At 35.4% G+C, this 23,053-nt stretch overlaps 1 protein-coding gene across 3 annotated transcripts; it reads right to left on the reverse strand.

The window, feature by feature from the left end:
• Positions 1 to 1,085: 1,085 nt before the first annotated feature.
• Positions 1,086 to 17,023, reverse strand: CHR8 (chromatin remodeling 8). Of its 3 annotated transcripts, XM_089811599.1 has the most exons (9): positions 16,759 to 17,023; positions 16,515 to 16,637; positions 9,054 to 9,124; positions 8,367 to 8,494; positions 7,627 to 8,199; positions 6,983 to 7,409; positions 3,181 to 4,703; positions 2,464 to 2,925; positions 1,086 to 2,270 (listed from the first exon to the last, which is right to left on the reverse strand). In XM_089811599.1, exons 4-9 carry the CDS (start codon positions 8,460 to 8,462, stop codon positions 1,548 to 1,550), a joined length of 3,804 nt encoding a protein of 1,267 aa, XP_089667725.1. In that variant the 5' UTR covers positions 8,463 to 8,494; positions 9,054 to 9,124; positions 16,515 to 16,637; positions 16,759 to 17,023; the 3' UTR covers positions 1,086 to 1,547. The 3 variants fall into 3 exon arrangements, with proteins under 3 accessions (XP_089667725.1, XP_089667724.1, XP_089667726.1); XM_089811598.1 differs by lacking the exon at positions 9,054 to 9,124; XM_089811600.1 differs by lacking the exons at positions 9,054 to 9,124; positions 16,515 to 16,637 and having other exon boundaries at positions 16,759 to 16,878.
• Positions 17,024 to 23,053: the final 6,030 nt, after the last annotated feature.

A 23,053-nucleotide genomic window follows, 5' to 3' on the forward strand; every position in this document is an offset into this window, starting at 1 on the left:
TTCACTAAATTGCTTCAATAACCAGTTGATGATCTACTCTATGGAATTGTTCAAAATCAATGGAATTGAAACCTAAGTAGCGGCTGCGAACCAACTCGTTCACTGAATTGCTTCAATAACCAGTTGATGATCTACTCTATGGAATTGTTCAACAATCTCTCAAATGGTACTAAATAGGATTTAGGGTTTTTTGCTCCCAAAAATTGCTCAAGGACAAGTTTGACCTGCTCATGTCAACTCATCATCGTTTCCAAGTAGCAAGTGGAATTTTGTTTGCCCTGCTGGTAAATTGTGAGATGTCCAAAATGTAGTGTCCAAAAAGATTGTCATATGTAACATGTTTGTTTTCCCTACCGCCTTGATCCTGCATTGCACTGACACTTGTCATGTGGGTCTACCAATTATTATTATTTTATTATGCTTTATTATAATATATTATTTTATTTTTCTATTTTATTTTACAGGCTATTATGTATGTAAATGTAAAAATTTGTCCATTGATGAGCTTAAGGAGCTTAAGACACAACTTGTTCAAGGTTTTACAAATGTTGTAAACAAAGTAGGTTTAATTATGAAGGAAACTTCTTAATTAGGCAGACTTGAGTTGTAGTAGTAATGGGATGGAGACCTATAGTAGTCTTGGGATGGATGACCTCAGAAGAAGTCCAGTGATTCACCTCTATGAGCATCACCTAAGTGCTACATGTCTCTTTCACATGAATCACTACTCATGAAACATAAGTGGATGAGTTTGACTCAAAATACTACCCATTGAATCCTGATGGCACTATGAAATATCAAAATTTAACTTCTTGTAGAAAATATCTACTAATCAACTAGTTCATTATTCCAGTAATTCTTATATTTTATTTTTACTTTGAAACTAAAATAAATATTTTAGAATTTTATGTTAGTTTTTGAAATTGTTTATTTTAGAAATATAAAAATTCAATGTGTTGACTGTGCAGTCATGCTATGATGCCTCTCAATATAATTATTTATTTTTATTTAAAAACTAACTGATGCCCTCACTGAAATGGTGTATCCTAGCAACAAAACTTACAGATGTGTTCAACTGTACAGAATTTGTATGCATTATCAAAACATATCACCACTTCATATATCTTAGATAATAAACTTAATTCCCTTCTGACTACAGCATGAACATTGAAAGTCTCAATTGATCAAGTATACATCGAGGAAGAGACTTCCTGATCATTTCCAGACATTTCAAAATCGTAGCACCCAGAGAAACAATTCTGCGTTGAATCCATATAAGCACCAACAGGCCAATTCCAAGAAAAATGGTTGTGCATTTTTTGGAATTTTGTAGTGGTACTTGCTGCATTCCATACAGTATTGTACTTCACCATAATATACAATTGTAAACTCAGTTGCTAAATTTATCATTGGGCGATGGTGTCCAAAACTTTGGGGAGAGGAGAAAGTTCCAGGTTTTACAGAAATGCTGACGCATGAGACTGGCTCATGTCTAAAAACATGACACTTCAAAATCAAGCTTCAATAAATCTTCAAAAGGTTATGGTTCACCCAGTACCGAATTTGTCAATCTGGTAGTCTGATTTTAATACCCATTCACCTTGTCCACCTTCTTTTCTCAAGATAGCAATTTCTTTCAAAAGTTTCTTGAACAAACACAAATCTTTTGGAGGAACCTTGTCCTTAAAATGATCTACAAGTTTAGTTGACCCCACACATCCACCATTGTGTTGTATGAATGTACATAGCTGACGAATTAGAATTTCAGGTTGAACAAATTTTGAAACAGTCTGACCATTTGTGGGCTTCTTGTTGCTTGATATTCTCTGAATCTCATGTGTTGTACTAGAGCCAGCTCCTGATAAATTCTGGTACTCCAAGCCAGCATCTATAGCACTTTCTCTATTCATTCGTATCCGTGCAAGAAGATCACCTGAGCTCAAGGCTTTTCCTGTAGAAACTCCAGCAAGTCCTATCGAAGCACCCTGAGAGCTACTTGCTCCATTGATACTAGATCTATCAGTAGACTTTGAAGCTGAAACCAACTGATTATTTGCTGTTGATCCAAATTTTCTCCTTATGGAGGCTGGAGCACCAGCAGCACCAGATCTACCTGTCCATGTTGGGACTGACACACCATCTTGACCCCGAAGCATCCGCGATTGTCTCAAAGCTTCAGCTGCTCTTTGGGCAACTTGAGCAGCTTCATCATCAAGCTTCAGCTTCTCTTCATCATTGATGTCAATAATTGCATCATGATCCATAGTGCTCTGTAAGATTTAACAATTCCAAATTTTAGAATGGGAGAAAGTACAATCTGTAAATATGTAGAGGACATGACACCAAAATGTCATAAATTTTACTAAAATGGATGGGCAGTGAGCATTGTCTCTACCATACAAAATTCAAATCAAATCTTTTCCAATCTATATTCATCATTTCAACAATCGAATTGCTACTTACATGAATTCCATTGACTAGAAGACTTTTTAGCATATTTGAATCATCTTCTTGCATCTCTTCTTTAGGCATAAGCTTTTCTTTACCCTTGCCTCTGGATCTACTCTTGCCTTGGCCCCCATTAATAATGCCACAAGATGTACTGTCAATTTGATTATTGACAGGACGCTTTGCTTGTATTTGTTGTTCATTCTGATCATGTGACCTTGCTTCTCCAGTCACTTCACTAAAAATGCTAGATGTTTCTGTCCTATTCTCATCTGTGTCATCTTGTAAAGTAAAGAGGTCCCGCATATCTCTTGCCTTGAAGAATCTTCTCTGCTGTGGATTTTTGAGAATCTTATTGGTCAGGAAATGCTTATATATCTGTCTGTGATAAATTTTTTCCTCAATTGTTCCACGGCTTATGAATCTATAGACAGTCACGTCTTGTGTCTGACCTATACGCCAAGCACGCTCTCTTGCCTGCATAAAGAATTTTATAACAATTAAACTGACAATAAAAAGGGAACAAAGCTCACGCCCCTTGTATATTAACCAGCCCTGGAACTTATCACTTGGTAATTTCTTCTACAGGAAAAGAGCCATAAAAGAAATCATAAATTAAAAATAAAGATTACAAATATTCAGCATTCAACTTCTCTTGTTGCCATCTTCTTAAATTCAACCTAATTAGTTACCATATTTATGTTTTGAATCTTTTGATATAAGGAATCATACCTGTGTGTCATTTGAAGGATTCCAATCTGGATCAAAGATTATCACTCTGTCAGCACCAATCAAATTTGTTCCCAGGCCCCCAACCCTTGTAGTTAAAATAAATACAAAAACATGTGTAGACTCATTGAATTCATCCATTAGGGCTGTACGATGTTTGATAGGAGTCAATCCATCCATTCGCCGATAGGTAAGACCTTCAGAGGCTAGAAAATTTTCAAGGATGTCTAGCATTTGCTGTGTCTGAGTAAAAACCAGAACCCGGTGGCCTTGATCTTTCCAAACATTCAAAATTTGGGAAAGCACCTTCATCTTACCACTGCGTTCTGGATTCCCAAAATCTGGATGGTTGCTGCTATGTTCCTTTTCAAGCAAATCGGGATGATTACATATTTTCCGCAATATATCTATTCCATAGAGTGAATTTCTACTGCCCTCAAATATTTGCTCCACATCAGAACTTGCAAGAAAAGCACGATATGCCGTGCGCTGTTCTTTAGTCAAGCTACAGAAAAGAACATGCTCTGTTTTCTTTGTAAGTTGTGCATTTACATCCAATTTCATACGGCGTAACAAGTAAGGCATTATTAGGTCCCTAAGAACAACCGCACATTTATAAGCAGTAGATACTTGCAATGGGGATGCATTGGCATAACCACCAATTGAAATAGGAGCAGCAAATTGAGCCTCAAATACAGGCAAGACTCCCAGCTTTCCAGGAAAAACAAAGTCAAACAAAGACCATAATTCTGTTAGCTTGTTCTGAATTGGGGCACCTGACATTATAATCCGATGCACAGTTTGCAGTTGTTTGCACAAAAGGGTGATTTCGGCATTTGGGTTTCTTATGCGATGCCCTTCATCCAATATAGCATATCCCCACTCTATGTCCAGCAATTTGTCCCTTAATACTCTAAGTTGTTCATAAGAGGTGATCAGCAACCCAGAACTAGATTCAATACTTCGCTTAATTAAAAAATCCCACTTGTGTGCAACTTGAACAGTGTGGACTTCCTCCTCATCATTATATATTGGTACTTCATCTTCATCCTCCATTTTTGTCCCCTTAGACTTGTTGGATTTTACAGAAGATGCTGAAACAGAATCATGCAATATTGCAACATGGAACTGTGGGTACCATTTTCGAACTTCCCGTCTCCATTGGCGCAAAAGTGTCACTGGACATATAATTAAACTGGGCTTGTACATACCACTGAAATGCAAAGCTGCCAGAAATGCTACCACCTGAACTGTTTTCCCAAGACCCATTTCATCTCCGATTATTCCACCAGCCCTCTGACAATGCAACTCCCATAGCCACTTAACACCTGTTTTCTGGTAATCAAAAAGACTATCAAAAATCTTCCCAGGAATTTTCAATCCTCCTTCAACAGTTACAATATCTTCCTCAAGACCTCCGGAATCTCTAATAGCTTCGTCATCATCCTCAATCTCATAATCAGATCTTGCTGTCTCTGAGCCATCCTGTCTTTTATTCGTGTATTTCTGTTTTTTTATAGCATCTTCTGCAATCCAAACAAAAAATCACAATTGTCAGTTATTTTAACTAATAGTTTTCATAGCATCTCAATCAACAAGCTTAGCAGCTAGAGTGCTAATCTGGAAAGATAATATCCAAGATTTTTTTCAGTGCACATTAACTAGAACAACATCCAAATTTGAATTAAATAGCTACTGTATCTCACCACCTGTCACTAAAAAGTGATGCAAAGATGTCATGAAAACAAAGGATGGTCATCAAAAAGCGTCATAACAATCTTCAATGCAAATGTAGGAGATCAAATTGGGAAGTACAACAAAGTAAGCATTAACTGAAAAAATATTATTTGAAGAAGACAAATGGCCCTTACTGCACAAAATTCTCCAAGTATTCAAAACAAGCCAAAATGTATTGCCATCAGTGTACTCCAGGACATTCCTGAATCTTTGACCTATTTCCTTGAACAGGGAGGTCCCAGGTGCCATAGGAAAGGAACGATACTTCCCCCCTCCCTTCCCTATGTTTAAAGCATCCTTTGAATACACGTGCAGGAGCAAGGGTGTCTCCAGGAACAATTCCCTCTGGAGAGAAGTTCTTGCCATCACTGGTATGGCCAGTGGATGTCCAGAATCCAGATGTCCCTCAATTGTCCCATGGATGGAAAGATCTCCCCGACAAAACTGTAAAATACAAACTCATGCAACATTTTAAAAAAATGAAAAAACAAAAAAGGTTTGGAAAATGGAGCTAGGTTAAAAATTATAAGATGGCAGGCAATTGCACAATGAAGGTACTTGTGGTTTAGGAAGACTTGACCTGATGGCAGTGGCTCTGACCCTCAACATGGCCCTATTATCACGATCAATCCTTCTGGGGGTTGCTACCACCAGTACCCAGCTTTGATTTTAAAAAGAAAACAAGAAAAATTGTTTGGACTTCACTGGAAAGAAAAGCAGCTTCTTCCATTTATTACGCTCAAGATAACAAAAGCAGTATTTCTTCCCCGGTTTTTGTAATATTTTAGCATTTTTTAGTTTTCTAAGCTGATCCAGATTAAATCCCAAGTTATTGAATTCTCTTTATTTCAGTATGCTGAACCATACACAATTCCAGGTGATGCTCATTTATGATCACATGAAAATATAATGATCTTACTGAAGATGCTTGAGCTTCTGACACAAGTATATTGGCACTGCACTCATTCTGGACTTCTTTGCCAAGTTCTACTCTTTTGTGAACCCCTTTCATTGGGAAATGCTGAAGTTCCAACTCATATTGTACAAGCCAACTCAAAGTTTGGTCAGTATTGGTGTATTTGCTTTTATTCAGTTTATGAATATACCTAAAGCCTGGTACTCTTTTTCAGATGATAAATGGAAATAGTTTTTATCAAATTTTAGAACTACAGAAACAGTGACAAAAATTGCTCTCCTTGTTTACAGTGGTCAATGGTACAATTTTCACTCAAGATGCTGAATACAGGATTGAATACATATCCAGAATCACTGCACAGCAGTACAATTTTCTGCAAATTTCAGCTTCTTTTACCCGTATTGTTTAGACATAAATGATATATTGCAACTTTTTTAAAAGCTTCTTGTAATTAGTTCTCCATTATTAATTTTTATAGATTCTTTTATTAGCCATGTCCCCACCGTCCATAAAATCTGGAAACAAAAGTGTCCCATCACATAAACTTGGACAAACACTGGTTCTAGTCTACTAGAAGTCTGTAATTGCTTTGAAATACTCCAAAGGAAAGAGATATGCTCTGTCTTCAAAAGAAAGAGATGCAAAAATGTCCTGGGACGGAAGACTAATCATAGAAAATACACCAAACCAGACTTCAGTGCAAATGTAGGAGATCAAATTGGAAATTATAACGTAGGCATGAACTACAAAACATTATTCTGAAAGAAAATGGACATTGCTACTTATATTGTCTTCTAAGACTTCTCATTGTATTTGAAAAGCTAAAAGGTGTTATCATCTAGATGAATTAGGGTCAATTGTGTTGAAATATGCTGAAGGCAACTTAGGGCGAATATATATAAACATAACCATGAAAGGACATTTGAGAGTATAGATACGTGTGAGAATATATGGACCAGGAATATATAATGCTGCAAAATAATCACACCTGCAATGAAGTCAACTAAAGCCATTAAAGCGAAAAATTGGACATGAAAATATTCTGAGTGTCAGACAAAACTTGTCTTCACTGTAAGTGTATGCTTATTGTAAACCCTATTTATATAAAACTATCAAAATAATGTCATAGATGTTGCCATATGATCTACATACCATTGCCTTCTTGATGATCTGCATCACTCCATGCTTCATCATCACTAGATGCAGCATTCCTCCATTGTTGATCAGGTAAAGGTCGCTTTCGTTTTCTTAAATTGCTTGAGTGGATTTTTGAAGGTTTCTCAGTCTCATTGAATACTTTGGCATTTATAGGTTTTCTAAGTCTTCGAAATGGGCGAGTGGGAGGATCCAACTTTGGCAAGTCTTCTGCATCAAGCAACTTTGTTGATGGTCGACGTTTAGCACTTACAGACATTGATGCAGCAGCTCTGGAGATAGAATCTATTGAAAGATTGACATCATCGATCTCAACTGGTTTTTCGGTGATTCTTTGGGGGTGAGATCTTTGTACCCGACGCTCAAAGCCTCTGACTTGGTCAAAAGGTGTTAATACCCCTTTTCGGATAAGTTTATCACGCTCCTACACAAAATATAATTTTCATTCAATCTTAGGAGAAAAAATTAAAGCACTGTTATCAGCTACCAAGTAGGGCATGGACGAAATAAATCGAAAACATGTCCATGCATAGACAATCACAGAATGGAAGTCATTAAAAATGAAATGCTATGCTACAGAATACATTCCACATTTTTTCATTGCCTTTTAAAATTAAGGTGGTCTAGGGAATGCAAATTACAGTTTCAATAAGCCCTGAAGCTGCTGCATCCAATGCCATATCAAACTCATCATCCTCTTGAAAATAAGCATTCTTCTTTTCCACTTTTTTCTGTTTGTCTATTGAATGGCTGGATCTCTTGGTGACAATACCTTCTTCATTCCCTAAATCATAAAACAATCCCTGCTCCTCAGATTCCTGAATCTTTCCCTCCCCCTCAAAAGCCTTCAACTGTTCCTTAAGTTGTCCTTTCTTCTTTTTAAGGCTTTTCAGCCTTTCAGTAGCCAATGCATGCTGAAGCACTGATCCCTCCACTAAAGAATGCTTTTTTTCCCTGATTTCCAGCTCCTTGTCTTCTTTCTCACCTTCAGAATCCTCTATGTAAATAACATTATTGCTTGCAGAATTCTTAACTGTTTCCAGCCCTGCAGCAACAGCAGCTATTTCAACCTCCAGTGCCTTTAACTGAGCATGAATATGGGACCGTTTTCTAAGCAAATTTCCTTCATCTTGTTTCCCTCCTTCGAGAATATCGCCATCACTATTTTCAGCAGAAATTTGGCTGATCTCAGCCTCTTGTTCTTTGTTTTTTGCCTGTTATATATTACCAATACGATAATGGATTCAAAGCAACAGGAAACAAATGTTTAGTTTCAAAAAACAGTAAAATGTCACAGGTAAAATCTTTGAAAGACTAAGTAAATGCCACATATAATGTGTATAAAGCTTGAGCCATTCAAATTATTCTGATAGATTAGTACCTTAGCAAGTACATGACGTTCAATGTCATCCGGGTTAGCAGATACAACACCCAAACTACTCAGCAAAAGCTTATCTTCCTCTTGCATGTCCGTCATATTAAAGTACTCGACCGGTCATGAATCTGCAACTGTACGTTAGAACATGCATAATATCAATTTGATGTGCAAGGCATTCAGGATCTCATCAAGCATTCCCATCTTTTAGTACCCAATATATATTGTGATTCCTAATGATATTGACTAATTAAAAACTGTATTACACACATTTGTGCCACTTCTTACACAATAACATAAAGATGGTGACAAACTTGATGAAGATCATTACTTGCAGATAAATACTGTGATTTAATCACCACATAATTTCTTGGAACAAAAAAAACTAAAAGCAATTAGTCTGCATTAGTTCTCCTGAAGTTTGTTTATTTTAGGACTGGATATTCTTGGAAGCTAATAAGGAATTTAAGATTCATAGGATGAAAACATGATAAGCACTTTTTTAAAGGTAAAGGTAAAGATCATTTTTAGGTCACTGCCAGCCAGCATGCCTCTTTGGCATATGAGATTCCCTCATAGGAGACAAAGTATTTCTTTCTCTACCTTGTTCTAGTGTTGTGTGTGTCTGTATGTGTGCACATGTGCGTGCACATGAGAGAGAGAGAGAGAGAGAGAGAGAGAGCACATATCTACCCAGGAGTGCAACTGAAGGAAGGTAGGATGGAAGGATGTTGTAAGGGGATGATAGATGGATTCAAGAAAAGCTGCCAACACGAAAAAGCAAATGGCATTGTCAGGAAGAGTTCAAATAATTAAAGTGTGTCCGTGAAAAGCTTCAACATATATTGATGTCTTTATTAAATGCACCCGAAAAAATAGTTGAATTACAAGATTACAATAGGATATTGCGGAATGGTATAAAACAGAAACAACAAGAGAACCTCCGTAGCCTGGAAAAAGAGTACAAACCAACAAAAATGGGAGTTTAGACATAAGATCCATCAGGGTCACGAAATTAGCTTTGAAAGCAAAGATGGTATAGAGGGTCTGTAAAGAAAAAGAGAGGCTTCAGAGCAACGTAGTCAATAAGTATTTGGATGGTCACAAAGCTATAAGTTTATTTTGCTAAAATGTCTTCCCTGTAGTTCTCAGGCATTTAAATTTTAGGTGTCACCTTGATAAAAACTTTTGATGGAATATTGGGGAGGGTCAACATTATAAAAAGGTTTAATATGGGATGATTTTATAGTTGTGGAAAATATTTTGTACGAAAACCCCCTTTCAAATATATGAAGAAGAGATCAGCTTACATTGGACAAAGCCAAATTAGGAAAAATATTAAGTTAAAGGCGCATGTAAAGATTTTTTTCAAAAAAACAAAGGGAAAGGAACAAACATCTCCTCAATAATGCATTTCCAATGAGAAATTTATTTGTATAGTTAGCATTTTCAAGTCAGTCAATAATATATGATGCTTTCAACTAGAGGCTTTCACGGTCCCCCGAGATGTCTTTAAGTTTTATGCAATTGCAAGTCAAAAGATGTTGAAAATTTCCTTCTATGTTGTCAGTTTGCATGGAAGATTTGGGTGACACTCTTTAAAAACAAGGAGGAAGATAAGCTAAGGGAATTAGGTAGGAACTTTGAAGACAATGTGAATAATAATTTCAGCCTTTATAATGTGGAATCCATGGCTGGAAGATACCCTAAAACTTAATGCTGAAAGGAGAATCTAATAACAAGAATATGAAATAAGAAGCTTCAATATCAACACTAATCAATAAATGAAAGCATGTACAAAATAAACAATTCGAAGAAGTGAGGAACTTTCAAAAAGATAGAAGCTGAGAAAGATGCCGAGACCTGATAATAAGTTTGGTAAGAGTAGCCTTAAAAGGCCTAAAGATGTGAGGAAGAAACCTCTTAAATATCAGTTAAGGCCCTTTTAATGAAGCTGAGAAGGTAATTCCAGCATTAGCAAGTGTGGAAGGTTTTTTCATATATGATGGAAACAGACCCCCTTACTTTTCAGCCTACTAGGAACTATACAAATGATAACCCAGAAGATATAGCTCTCTTGGAAGGAATAAGAGTAGCCAAAGAAAATGGACACCATAATATTTAAGAGAACAGAAAGCCAATCTAATTATTGAAACAACAAAAAATGGGTGGTGCAATGGCTGCCAAATCCACGAAATTAAGATGGAAGAAAAATTGAAATCGGGAGCTGACATATCAAGAGGTAAGAAAATATTCTTATTGATCTAACACCTAATCGAAAGTGGACAATTTGGACAGAATGATTTATGCTCATCCTTTTCCCTCAACAGCGCTAAAATTTCTATCAAGGAGCTCCACCAAAGTGGAAAAGCTTCACCAAAGTAGTAATGCTTACTCTTCTTACAAAATTATTAAACACAAAATCAACTATAGGAAAAACTAAAAATTAATTAATCTCTCAACTCAAGCTCACCAATGCCTTTCAATGTTTGAACACTACAGAAGAGAAAGATTACAAAAGAAGGGGCAACAAATGAATGATGGATGACAATAGATTCTATTTTTTGTTAAAATTCTCAAAGTCACGTATAGATAGAAAAGCAGATGTTTAAATGTGAAATTTGAACTCCATCTTATATTTCATTTATGGTTTCATTGTCTAAACCAACTGGGAGTTGGTATCTTGGCCACAAATATTCCAGTCATGGGCAACCCTATTCCTACTCTGTAGTGCCTCTCGTGTTTGCAATCTGTACCTTGTCTATTTTGATTCGAGAGATACTTGATACTCTTTTATATGTTCTTTGAGATGACCTGAGGGTCAGATGTGATCTTGGATTCAGTACCATAGATGCTATACTACTATGCTGTTTAGTTTATCATATTTGCATGTTGATGCTATTTTGAGATGACAATAAATCTATGATGATATCTGGTTATATGATGTATTGGACATATTTGTTGATTATGTTACGAGATGGATTCTATGCTATGGGTATTTACTTCATTTATGTTCTTTATGCTTTTTGCGAACGTGAGTGATGTAAATGGATTAATTAGTTAATTAATGTTTAAATTGCTTCGGCTATTATATTATATGCAATTGCACTTGATCGTGTGTTTTAGTGTGCAGGAATTATATCCCTGGCAGTGGCCTATGGAGGACTGCCAATGGAGTTAGTGATCCGGCTGTTCATATTTTGCCAATGTCGCTCCTGTATGGTCGACGTATCCTTATTTAATTGTTCTAATTAAAACCTTTCGGTGAATAGTAAATCCGAACTCATCTGCATTATGTGATTAGACCAGTGAACATGTCTGTGCATTTAGAAGTTCGCATTTGTCACGAAGTGTTAAGTGATTTTCTTTGATTTTGAGTTTTCAGGTTTTAAATCTTTTCGGATTTAGTTTCTAGCAGCTTTGCCTTAGGTGAATTTCCATTACGGATAATAACCTATTTTCGTTTGGGTCGATTCGGAGTTTAACTACTCCAGCGAGCTAATTTCCATAATCAACTATTCAATCAAAATGAATAAGTATTGGAAAAGTGAATTCATTATTCACTTCTCACATTTTGAAAATAGAAATTGGCGAGTAAATTTGGAAATCCTCTTCTGAAGGATTATTGTTTTGTTCGTTGTGGGAGCTGTGAGCGTGGGATCTTTGCGAGGTTGGTCTCGTTGGATTCAGCTCGAGAAGTTCTTGCTTTTCCGTCAGTTTCAGAAGTTTTGGCGGATTGTTTATTTTCTTCTACGGGTTTCAGTTTCGGCCCCTTTTGTTGTCAGGTAGGGCCTTCCCGTTTTAATGTTTTTGCTCTGTTTCTGCTTCCATTTCTTGTAGCAATATGTTAGGAGGTTGTGAACTAGTGTTCCCCTCCGTTTCTGTTTGCTAGTTCTGCCCGGTTGGTCGGGTATGAACGTTTGCCCTGTTTTTTTGAAATGGGGGTTTGGGTTTTTGGGCCGTTATGCTGGCCGTTTTTACATACGGTGTCCAATTCCTTTTATTTTTTGATTTTTGGGGTTTTTGAACCCAAAGGCCAAATGGGTTTTAATTTTGGAATTTTTTTAAAATTTGGAGTTTTTACCTCGTTTTGCGTGCTGCCTTGTTTTCTCAAATTTTCTCGGCACATTGTGGTTCGCGGACTTGGATGATCCGTTTGGATACCAATCGGAACACTTTTGCATCTTTTGTTGCTTTGGGATGCGTGTAGCATCCGTCATCCTGATTATGTTTCAGTTGATTGGCTTCTATTTTGTGTTCTCATCCAGTCCTTATGTTATGATCTTCGTGATGGTGGTGCGCCACACACGAGTATGTGCGCGTACATTTGTCGAAGGACTTGCGAGTCTCGACCTTCCATGTCTTTTCTGGAAGTTTTTGATCATTGGGGTTGGGTTGGGAATTTGCATGCCTACAGGCACTCATCGTTGGATGAGCATGGGTAGGGTAGGGTAGCACCTAGAGGGGGCTTCTATCTCGCAGCTCCGCATTATGGCGCCGAAGGTTGACAGAGGATAAGAAGTTTTAAGTAAGTGATAAATAAATAAAATTGTGAGAGTTAATAAAACTTAAGATAATGAAAAGATCTACATTCGTGTGATGGTTCCAAGGGAGTCCCTTGAGAGTGTTGCCACACGTGATCCAAGCTTGGGCTTTTGGATGCCAAGCGACTCTCTAGGATGTCAGCCCCTACTTAGTAGCCTATTGAGATGTCTGACCAGGACCTGTAGTTATGCATTGTCTTTGTCTTGGGTTCAATCATCATACAACTTGGCGTGTGTGTTAGCCATGGATATTTGTTTTGGGTGTGGGTGTAGTTGGATCATTATCTCCATCAGCACGGCGGGTGTGAACCTACAGGTGCCACGTGGTTGGGAGGCGTAGCTACCTTCACCATTGCTAGGGACCGGTGTACAGAGACGGTCTTGAGCCTAGTACAATCGCTGCTGGATGTTTTCACTTGGTACTTCGGTCCTCGGAGTATGCTTCCTTGTGATTTATGCTTTCATTGGGATGCTTGTTTATCATGTGTAGATGATGTTATTTTGATGCATTTCCTTATGAGAATGAATATCGTATGTTAGATGATGTTATCTTACACTTTTCTACTACTAGCATGTTAGATTTCCTTATGATTGTTGTAGCATGTTTAGTAGTGACGTCCTGTTACGATAGCACCGATGATCCAATCGGTGGGTTGGAACATTATGCGCGGAGGAATGGCTAGGACCCACGATGGTCTTATGATGCCATTGATGGTTGGGAGGAACTGCGTACTTAGTGGTTGTTTTGCTCATTGTGATGTTTTTCCTTTCTGTATTTTCCCTTCATTGTTTGATAGATGGTTAGATTTCAGCTTTCCGTCTTTTAATTATTCAGTTATAGTTCGAGTGTTCATGCCTCGAGATGTGGATCTGGTACTCCCCGGTGTGGAGGTTTTATACTCTATTTTTCCCTTTTTGTGTTCTCTTTAGTTGTCCTTGTGTTTCTTTGGGCGACACTTTGTCAGCATGGTGTGACATAAAAGTGTATCGCACACCCATAGAAACTATGTCGTGCGACACTGGAAAGTATCGCACCTCCTCAGAAGAAATGTCGTACGAGACACTTCCAGTATCGCACGCCCTTTTGAGAGCTATTGCCCAAACCTTGATTGTGTCGCCCTTCTTCTGGAGAAATGTTGTACGACACTGGTGAAGTATCGCACAGTGCTGATAAAGTGTCGCACGGATTTCATGAAACCTGCGCGGGTGGGCAGCGGGCACTTTTCAGTCTGATCTGAACTCTTTAGGGATGGTTCGGGGTACCCTCATAGGTGTTCTTCAATCCCTTGGCAGTGCATTTTGTATTCCGTTGTGTTTTTTTTTTTGTAGTTCGTTCTTCAAGGTTTAAAATATATCGTTTAAGTATAAGTAATTTCTTATACTTAAGATATATTTTAATATATGCGACGATTCATTTGAGATGGGTTTCAGAACTCTACGGGCTAAGATAAAGATTTTAGGAAATTGCAGGGCTTCAAAATTCAGACTTAGCCAATTTTCAGGAGTCTGTTTTGATCTTTTTGCTTGGTCAATCTCTTATGTTTTCGTGTTTGTGTTTTGGTTGTGGCGTTTGGAGATCCGTTGGTGTTGGATGGTGTGTCAGTCTTCCGTTGCTATCTTTGTGTTTTGTGTAGGTTGCTATCATGTGCGCTTACACTAGGTTTTAAAAAAATAAAATCTTGCTTGTATTTCATCCTTGTTTCCAAGGATCTCCGGGCGGGGCATTACATACTCAAATTTAGCTCAACCCAAAAGCAAAGGCGTGGAAATATATATAGATGTAAAAGTGTATGTCTATATATAAATAATAAAACCACAAACACCTATATAAATACATATACATGTGTATCGATTTAGCACCCTTGGGTCTCAGCTTCATGACCAAGCTTGTGAGTAGGCTAGGAATTACTCATCTACATCAGGAGTAAAACAGTTATCTGCTGTTGGAGAACTTTCCTGTCCACTTATAAGTTGTCAAATTGTAGATAAATACCATGCGGTGTAGAAGAAAATCCTGGATCCAACATTGTAGATGGATAAACTGGATTTGAACACAGTCCAAACAAATGAGAAAAGAGAAAACAGCTCATGCAATCAAAAGCAAGCAATAATTCTCTCTGCACATTCACGTGTGAACAAAAACGTATCCTGATCAGTATGTACTCTTACACAGGCAACACAAACTTGTGCACTCACTGCCTGTAACACTTGGCAGATACCACTTCAATCATCTTAAATCTTAAACAGAATCGTTTCATTCAAATCCAATCAGGATGATCAGGTAAAAGAAAAGTTTTGAAACTTGTTACAAGCATTTTTGGTGCACAAAACTGCCCTCACATCTGCAGCGTGTCTATTAAGTTTTGAAGTTTTCATTGAACCTATATCACATCTTACCTACAAATGTTTTGCTTGTAATGACTACGGTATTTGAAAAAATATCCAGGATTAGAGCTTGTTAAATCTGGCATTTCAAAATTGCATCTCCATTTACCTTAAAACTATCAAAATCTTCAAGCTTGACCTTGCTTTTATTGGATTTGATATGTAGACAGGCAACACCCATTGGGTTCTGCATTTCATTTTTTCCTTGGCAAAGGGCAAGGTCGTTTTTTTGTGAGTATATCAGTAACCCATGAAAGTATCCATCTTGCTAGTGGGAAATCACTGAGTATTTCAAATAGTCAAATTTTTTGAGCTACTTAGGAAGTATTTTAATGGTTTGCCCTACACACAGGCTGCACAATGCCTGTGAGTGGTGTTGAATTGATGGTCAGCACCTCCTTGGGGACTCATGACATGGCTTAACCGCCTCACATGTATCTGGTATATCTCATATGTGTCTTGGGCATTGATACTTGAAATTTTGGTGTAACAGCAAATGATTCCAACAGTTTGTATCAAAGCCTTGGGTCACAAGTTCAAGTGTCCCTTCAATGGGTATTGAATGCTCAATCAGTGCTGAGGGGGAGATTGTTGACTTGGTGGGCAGCAGCTCCTTAGATACTGGTGACATAGCTTAACCACCTCCCATGGGCTGGGTCTGGTGTTTGTATCTAGCATTGATAGTTCAATCTTTTGGCTCAAAAGCAAAATTGAAAGGAGTAATTTGGTTAAAAGATGGCAATCTAGTCATCAAAAAGCCCTCTGTGCCAAAATATGGACCTTACCCAGCTAACCCATGAATGAGTCGAAACCCATCTATTGGCCCTAAAATTAAAAGGAGCATTTTGTTTTGAAGATGATCTAGTCTTTAAGAAGCTCCCCATGCCAAAACATGAACCTTACCAGCCAACCCTTTCGTAATGAGAATATGAATTGGGTTTCCTCTATATGACATTCAGCTGCCAATGTGGATAAAGTGGCCTTTATCCTGAACTTTATGAAAATATATGGAAATATTTGCTTTATTTGTATATATGATGCATAATACTTCCATGTGTCTAGGAAGCAAAAAGAAATAAAAGATTAAGATTGATTTAAAGCTTGCTGGGTAGAAAATTGTATAAGCATATTTGCATCAATGTTGTCGATCACGCTCACACATATAATCAGAAATAAAATATCATAACTCTACAGGTCAACCCAAAACTTTGAGAAAGTAACAAACCAACTCAAGCTGAGGAAACCGAATCTTAAACCGCCTTTGTTGTCCTCGGGCAATTCACATCCCCTTCAAACCCAGCAATTCTTGAAAACATGGGAACTCAAAGGTACCCTAAATCACAGTAGCCTGAGAATAAAGTGGGGTAAAACTTTCAATCCAATACTAAAAACAGGTATGATCACAATTATAGTCATTCAAATGTAAAATTCAAAGCATTTACTGTTAAGCAGATGTTGGATAATTCTACCTTATTAATAGTGCATAAAACATGAAAGCGCCTAGAAGAAGGATCGATTTGGCTCTGGCAAAAAGTGCGCGTCGGCCGAAAGAGGAAAAATGTATGCCTCAGGTCGATCGCAACCAAATATGAGGTGGAATTTCCCGGAAAGCCTGGCGGTTTGCACCGATAAGCGTAAGCATTTCTTCACTTCCAGTTAAAATGAGAATTCAGAGGAAGAAAATGTTTGTTCGTCTAGAGGGGGTTTACAATCTCTTGTCCGCCAATCGGGCAGATGGAAAATTAACTAACCTTCGCTCTATATTGAACTAAAGATTAGTATTAAAAAAAATTATTAAATAAATAAATAAACTACTTGATAATTATATTTATTTTATTTATTTATTCTAAAAGTCATTTGATTATAATTATTTTATATGCTTATTTGTTTAGTAATTTATATAATTCACATAGATATTTCATATACATTTATTTAAAACATGAGAAGATATGTCATTTTTTAGTTGTTTATTTACTTAGCTTATGGCACAAGCATTAATATTAATCCGTTAACATATATCGATAAAATGCTAGAATCAAAATAGTTTGGTCAATTTTTATAATGTTTAGTTTAATTGGCAAAAGCACAAGCATGCAAACAAAATGACTCAGTTCGAACTGGGGGGGGGGACAACAACGATACCACCACTTCACTAGCAAGTAGCAAACCCCTCATGTCACTTTTTTATTAGTTATGAATGCAATTTATTTGAGAGAATTAAAAAAAATAGATGTTTAATTCTATAGTTCTAATACTTCACAAATTTGAAATAATTACTTATTTATTATTTAGTAGCTATTTTCCTCTTAGTCATTGAAAATTTTATTTACTTTTCATTCTCTAAAAGAAATTAATATTTATAATGTATTTGTATTTATTTTATTCCATTGGTTGTCTTATCATATTTCTAGGGCTTTTAATACATTTCAACTTGTCCAAACAAATAAGGATTTTGAATCTTCATAGATTATGCATAAATCTTGGCTTTTTGGAAAATCTCATCTTATTTAATGTAAGCAAGTACATGAATACCCAAGCTTAATCAAATGCACACATTTATTTCAACAAACAAATCTAATTACATTAAATATAGATAAGTGTTAAAGATCATGTCTTTTCTTGGAATATTTGGGTTCTCTCCACATCTTTCATTATACTCCAAATGCAAACTCACTAAGTTTGGCATATTTTGTAATTTGGATTACTACTCCAATAACATCTTTAAAAACATGAGATCCCTAAGATTTACAAAGTTGCATAAACAACATGTTACAACAATGTCCTCTACCAATAGTGTTTCAAGATAATCAAATTGTAAGATGCAACCTTTACCAATGGCCCAAAATACCTTAATTTATACTTTCTAACTATGACTATGTTTTTCTATTATTATCAAGAGTACTAGGGTGCTCACCCCATGGAAAATAGGCCCAATAAAAGGCTATACAAAAAGCCACAATTGGCCACTTACAATACAAGTGCCAAATAAGCCATTAACAACACTCAACCAAAAGGTTTCTTATAGAATAAGAGGCCACAATTGGTCGCTTAAAACATGCAATCCAAATAGGTCATTAATAGTATACAACTAAAATGCTACTTACAAAACAAAAAACAATTTATAAGCAACCAAAAGAGTGGGGTAAACTTACCACTTCAAAAGACCCCAAAATATCTCCACCTCAGTAGAAGACAATAGTAAGGATCCTTGCATATAGACAATCTCCACCTCAGAAGGAAACCTTGGATGGAAAAATAGGGACAATCAAACAATCTCCGCCTCCATAAGAAACTAAAGGAACAACTAATGAGATCAAAGCTAAAATATCAAGTTGGAGCTCCATGATTGCAACTGCCAAAGCATAAATACCACCAAACCTTCAAATGTAGCATCTACCTCAACATTATAGTCGTAAGTCTAGGTTCCTCTAGAATCCAACTCAATAAGATAGTTTTCATTGCAAGTAGAGACCAAGTGACCATGTCAATACAAACCTTTAGAGAGAAACCTAGGTTGTGCACAACCAAGACCCAAAACCAAATTCCCAAATTGGATCTCTAAGTTCATACCAGCCAATTCTATATTAAAGAAAAAGTTGTGTGCTTAATTCTTACAACTACATCACACTATCAACATCTTCTCACTTTAACTCTCCATCATTTTTTACAACAAGGTGGGAGAATTTAGATATTAGTGTCTAGAGATATGTGAGATTTGATATACTAAAAGACATTTGAGCACACCTATCGATACTAGTATTTGTGTTAGAAACTAGAAAGTATAAACATCAAGAAAGTGAAGATTCCTTAACCCTTCTAAAACACCTTGGGACCTCCTCAATCTATGTGTTTGATAATTTTAAAACTTTGAGAAGTGTCATATCACCATAATTTCTTTTGTCATTTTCTTAGTTAATAGGCACCTTATGAATATTTGCATTTCTCAGTAGTATCCTTGTGTGATCTCTTTAACTCTATCAAATCGCATTGATTAAATGGTGTTTTTATTTTACCTTTTTGTGTATCAAGGATGCTACTAAGACTATATTGGAATATGATTTTGGAAAATTTCATGTGTTGGGAGCCTTTATACAACAAACTACAAACTTGGGCAACTTATTTCTTCATTTCTCACCTTAGTTTAGTAGCAATACAAGAGAACCCAAACCTAAGTGGGTCATGAATTCTAAATAGGGATGTGCAAAGTCAACTTTGAATCCTTGGTTACAATAAATAAATGACAACAAATTCTACAATCTAGATTCACAACAATACACAAAACCCTTGATTTTCAAGTAGAGCTTTGAAACTAACATAAAGGATAAGACATTTTTCCCACTAAAATTTATAAGAACATTTTTTGGGTTGGAAGGTTTCTTATCATGTTCATAATTATGTTAGTTATCTAATGTAAAAACATGAGTCTTGGACTATCTTTGATTGAAACCTATAAAAAAATCCATTGCCAAAAGAAATTGATAAAAATAATTGATAATTAAATAAAGATGACATATGCAATTATTTATGTAAATCACTCAAATCTTCCTTATCTTTCAATATCCAAAATGTTGTCATAAAAATGTGAAACTACTTTAAATCTATATTGTACTTTCTAAATAATACCTATAGTAAAAATGAGTCATTTCTATTTTTGAAAAACAGTGAGGATTTAATACATTATGAAATGTTTACACTCAAATATGTAAGCTCAATATTTATAGAAGATATTATGTTATGAATTTCACTTTTCTAATTTGAGAATCTTATTTAGTTGTTGATATGAAACATCATTATTGATCATCAAATGGTCTCATTATAGTACATCACAACATAGATTTGATTCTCATTATAAAAATCATGTCTGTATGAAATGAATTGTCTTCTTGTGATAATGTGACTTAATCATCTTGTAGGTTTAGAACTGCAAAATTAGATGCGAATTTTTTAATATTTATCTAATTGCTTAAATTTATTTGTAGGAATTATTGATCTTTAAGAGGTTGACGTCTAAATAAAAGTGGTTGGGAAGATCTACATGAGGACCTAATGGATTATGCAGAATGACATTTCAGATTTTAGAAGTTGGCTCTTCATTCCTTAAATAGAGGAAAGGGGGAAGGAATAAGGCAAAGTAAAATCTACAGTATGATGTGATGTGCAAAGGCTTAACATTTTGCAAGAGATAAGCCTCGATAAAAAATTGGAATTTTTTTCTCTATGGGTCATATCTTTGCATGTGTACATGATACATGAGCAATGGTTTAAGAAAGGGCAAGGGTTTCCCTACAAGTTAAAATCAAGAAAATGAAATACATAGTGTGGGAAGTGGCTATGTCTTTGATAAGACCACTTCCTCTAATCATCAAATATGAGTAACCACACATGCTTACTTTAGTATCCATAGATGCAAGCCTACGAAGGGCATTAACCATGTTGGAAATAAGAGGTAGGCAAGGTTATTGAGAGGGGGGGTGAATCAAGAACCTAAAATTTAATCTTATTTCACCAATTAATCCTTCATATAATATTCCGATCTAATTGCATACATAAAATAATGAAAGCAAATAAGCATTCATAGCAATTTGATACAAGATATGTTGACCTAGAAACCTTCCAAATAGAAAGTAAAATTAGGGTGGGGATGATACCCACAAGCTTTAGTACTACAATATAAAGTTGGCATGTTAAGGCTTACAATTGATTACTTCTAATTATCTTCCCTATTAGGAGCAATAAGGACTATGAGGTCCACCTTGTGAAAGGATTTATAAAATATACAATGAAGTATGCAATTAGTAAAAAGATTTATAGAAGACTATTAAGTCTACTCTATTTAAAGATTTGACTAATGCACTTGATAGGATGAACCAATGGATGATCTCTAATCTACAACTATGACTTGTTGGTTGAGATTCTTTGAATTGTAATGATCACCTCAGTGTCATAGATAATACTTTGGTGTCCCTTATACTACTTGTAACCTTCTTTAACTCACACTTATGCTTATCATATTGCTTACTTTCCTTCTTTGGATATGGTATAATGCATTATATATATACCAATCCAAATCACAACTTACTAGAGTCAGCTATGAGACAAGCTTCACCAAAATACACAAAGTCAACCCAACTGCTGTAACTTGGGTTCTAAAGACAAGCTAGGTGATGTTCTAATACTCAGCATCCACTGTCAACACTCGGCATCATATGGAACTCAGTTGATGAAGAGGCTTGGTTCATATTGATCACTTCCAAGTAGCTTGAACTTGGTCAACACTATGTGACTCAGTGAATACTGTGAAACTCAGCATATACTGAATCACTTGGTTGACACTCCATGGCTTGGTCATGTAGTGTCCACCTATAGTTTTGTTTTCCATTATATTTACCAAACTCTTTTTTATGCCTATTTTATGCATGTGTTAGTTTCAAGGGAATTGGATTAATAATTATGAAATAATTTCATGACTTGGATTGCATGCATATCAATAAATAATTATTTAGTTGACTATATTTCATGTGTTGTTTAATAATTATGGTTACTAGTGCATTAATTATGCTTTAATGATTCATAGTTAATAAATGTGATTTCTTTCATAACAATTTTAGATGATGTTTTAATGATGATTACTTCATATTCGTAATAATTCATTATTTTATTTAAGTATTTGATATTTGACTTATTATAATACTTACCCCATACTTGCATATGTATGGTGCATGTGTCTATTTTAACTTTTTGTTTGTCGTGTTTGATGTGGTTAAGGGAGGGAGTCATAGTCACCTGTTAGTCGAGATCTACACAATGTACCACTCCCCGCCATTACATGTTTAGTTTAGATATATTTATATACATGTACATGCTTGTCTTTTATGTAGAATGTAGGTACCAAACATCAACTTCCTTGAATTGTCAAGATGAGTGTGCCCTATTACAATAACTCAATTGTAAGAATGAGGAGATAATGTTTAGGTCCAATCCCAACCATAGCCTAAATATTTGTCTTGCAAGGAGGACTCATAACTGACTTTCCACTCTTTTTAAAACCCATGAGTTTATCTTTGTCTATGTTATTTGATATTGAGTTTTGGTATGTTTTGGTAATGTTGCTTTTATGTGGATTTTGCTATGTGATTTATTTGACAAATGATTTAATTATAATATTTGAGTTAATCATATAATTAAATATTATTTGATTAAAAAAAAATATTAAAGCATGTGAATATTTAATTAATTAAAAAAACTTATTGAATATGTGATTTGATTTAGAAGTCTAAATTTAGAAAATTGGTTTAAGAGAAATTAGACTATGATGATATTTAATTAATTATAAATTAATTAAATATGTACTTCAATTTAAAAGATTTGATTTGAACGTCTAATTTGAGAAGTTGGATAAAGAGATAATTAAAATATTATAGATTTAGTATTGCTTTATTATAATTATTTATTTAATAATAAGTAAATTAGAGTTGCATTTAAACAATGAGCTTTGATCATTATTATTAATTTAAATACTAAACTATGCTTTAATTAGTGCTTGCACTAATTAATAAACTGGAGGAAAATAAAATATAAAAGAATAAAATTGAAAAATAAAGTTATAGTTTTAATTGTGGCGTAGTTATATATTTTTTAATTTAATGATAATTATTTAGAAGTTTTATTTTAATAATAAACTCTAAATAATGTTATTAATTAAATTAATAAATATATTATTAAAAACACTTCAAAAATTAATTAAAGAGAGAAAGTCTATTATTT

The sequence above is a fragment of the Cupressus sempervirens genome, chromosome 11, assembly GCF_028749045.1.
Source record: "Cupressus sempervirens isolate cs-2001-9-10 chromosome 11, ASM2874904v1, whole genome shotgun sequence".
Lineage (NCBI taxonomy): Eukaryota > Viridiplantae > Streptophyta > Pinopsida > Cupressales > Cupressaceae > Cupressus > Cupressus sempervirens.

Bases quoted from the DNA above. Each gene is read 5' to 3' on its own strand.
- CHR8 (XM_089811598.1), bottom strand. From the start codon at position 8,462: ATGACGGACATGCAAGAGGAAGATAAGCTTTTGCTGAGTAGTTTGGGT. The intron at 2,926-3,180 runs GTATGATTCCTT...TTCTTTATGCAG, and splicing joins ATCCTTCAAATGACACACAG to GCAAGAGAGCGTGCTTGGCG. The intron at 2,271-2,463 runs GTAAGTAGCAAT...TAAATCTTACAG, and splicing joins TTCTAGTCAATGGAATTCAT to AGCACTATGGATCATGATGC.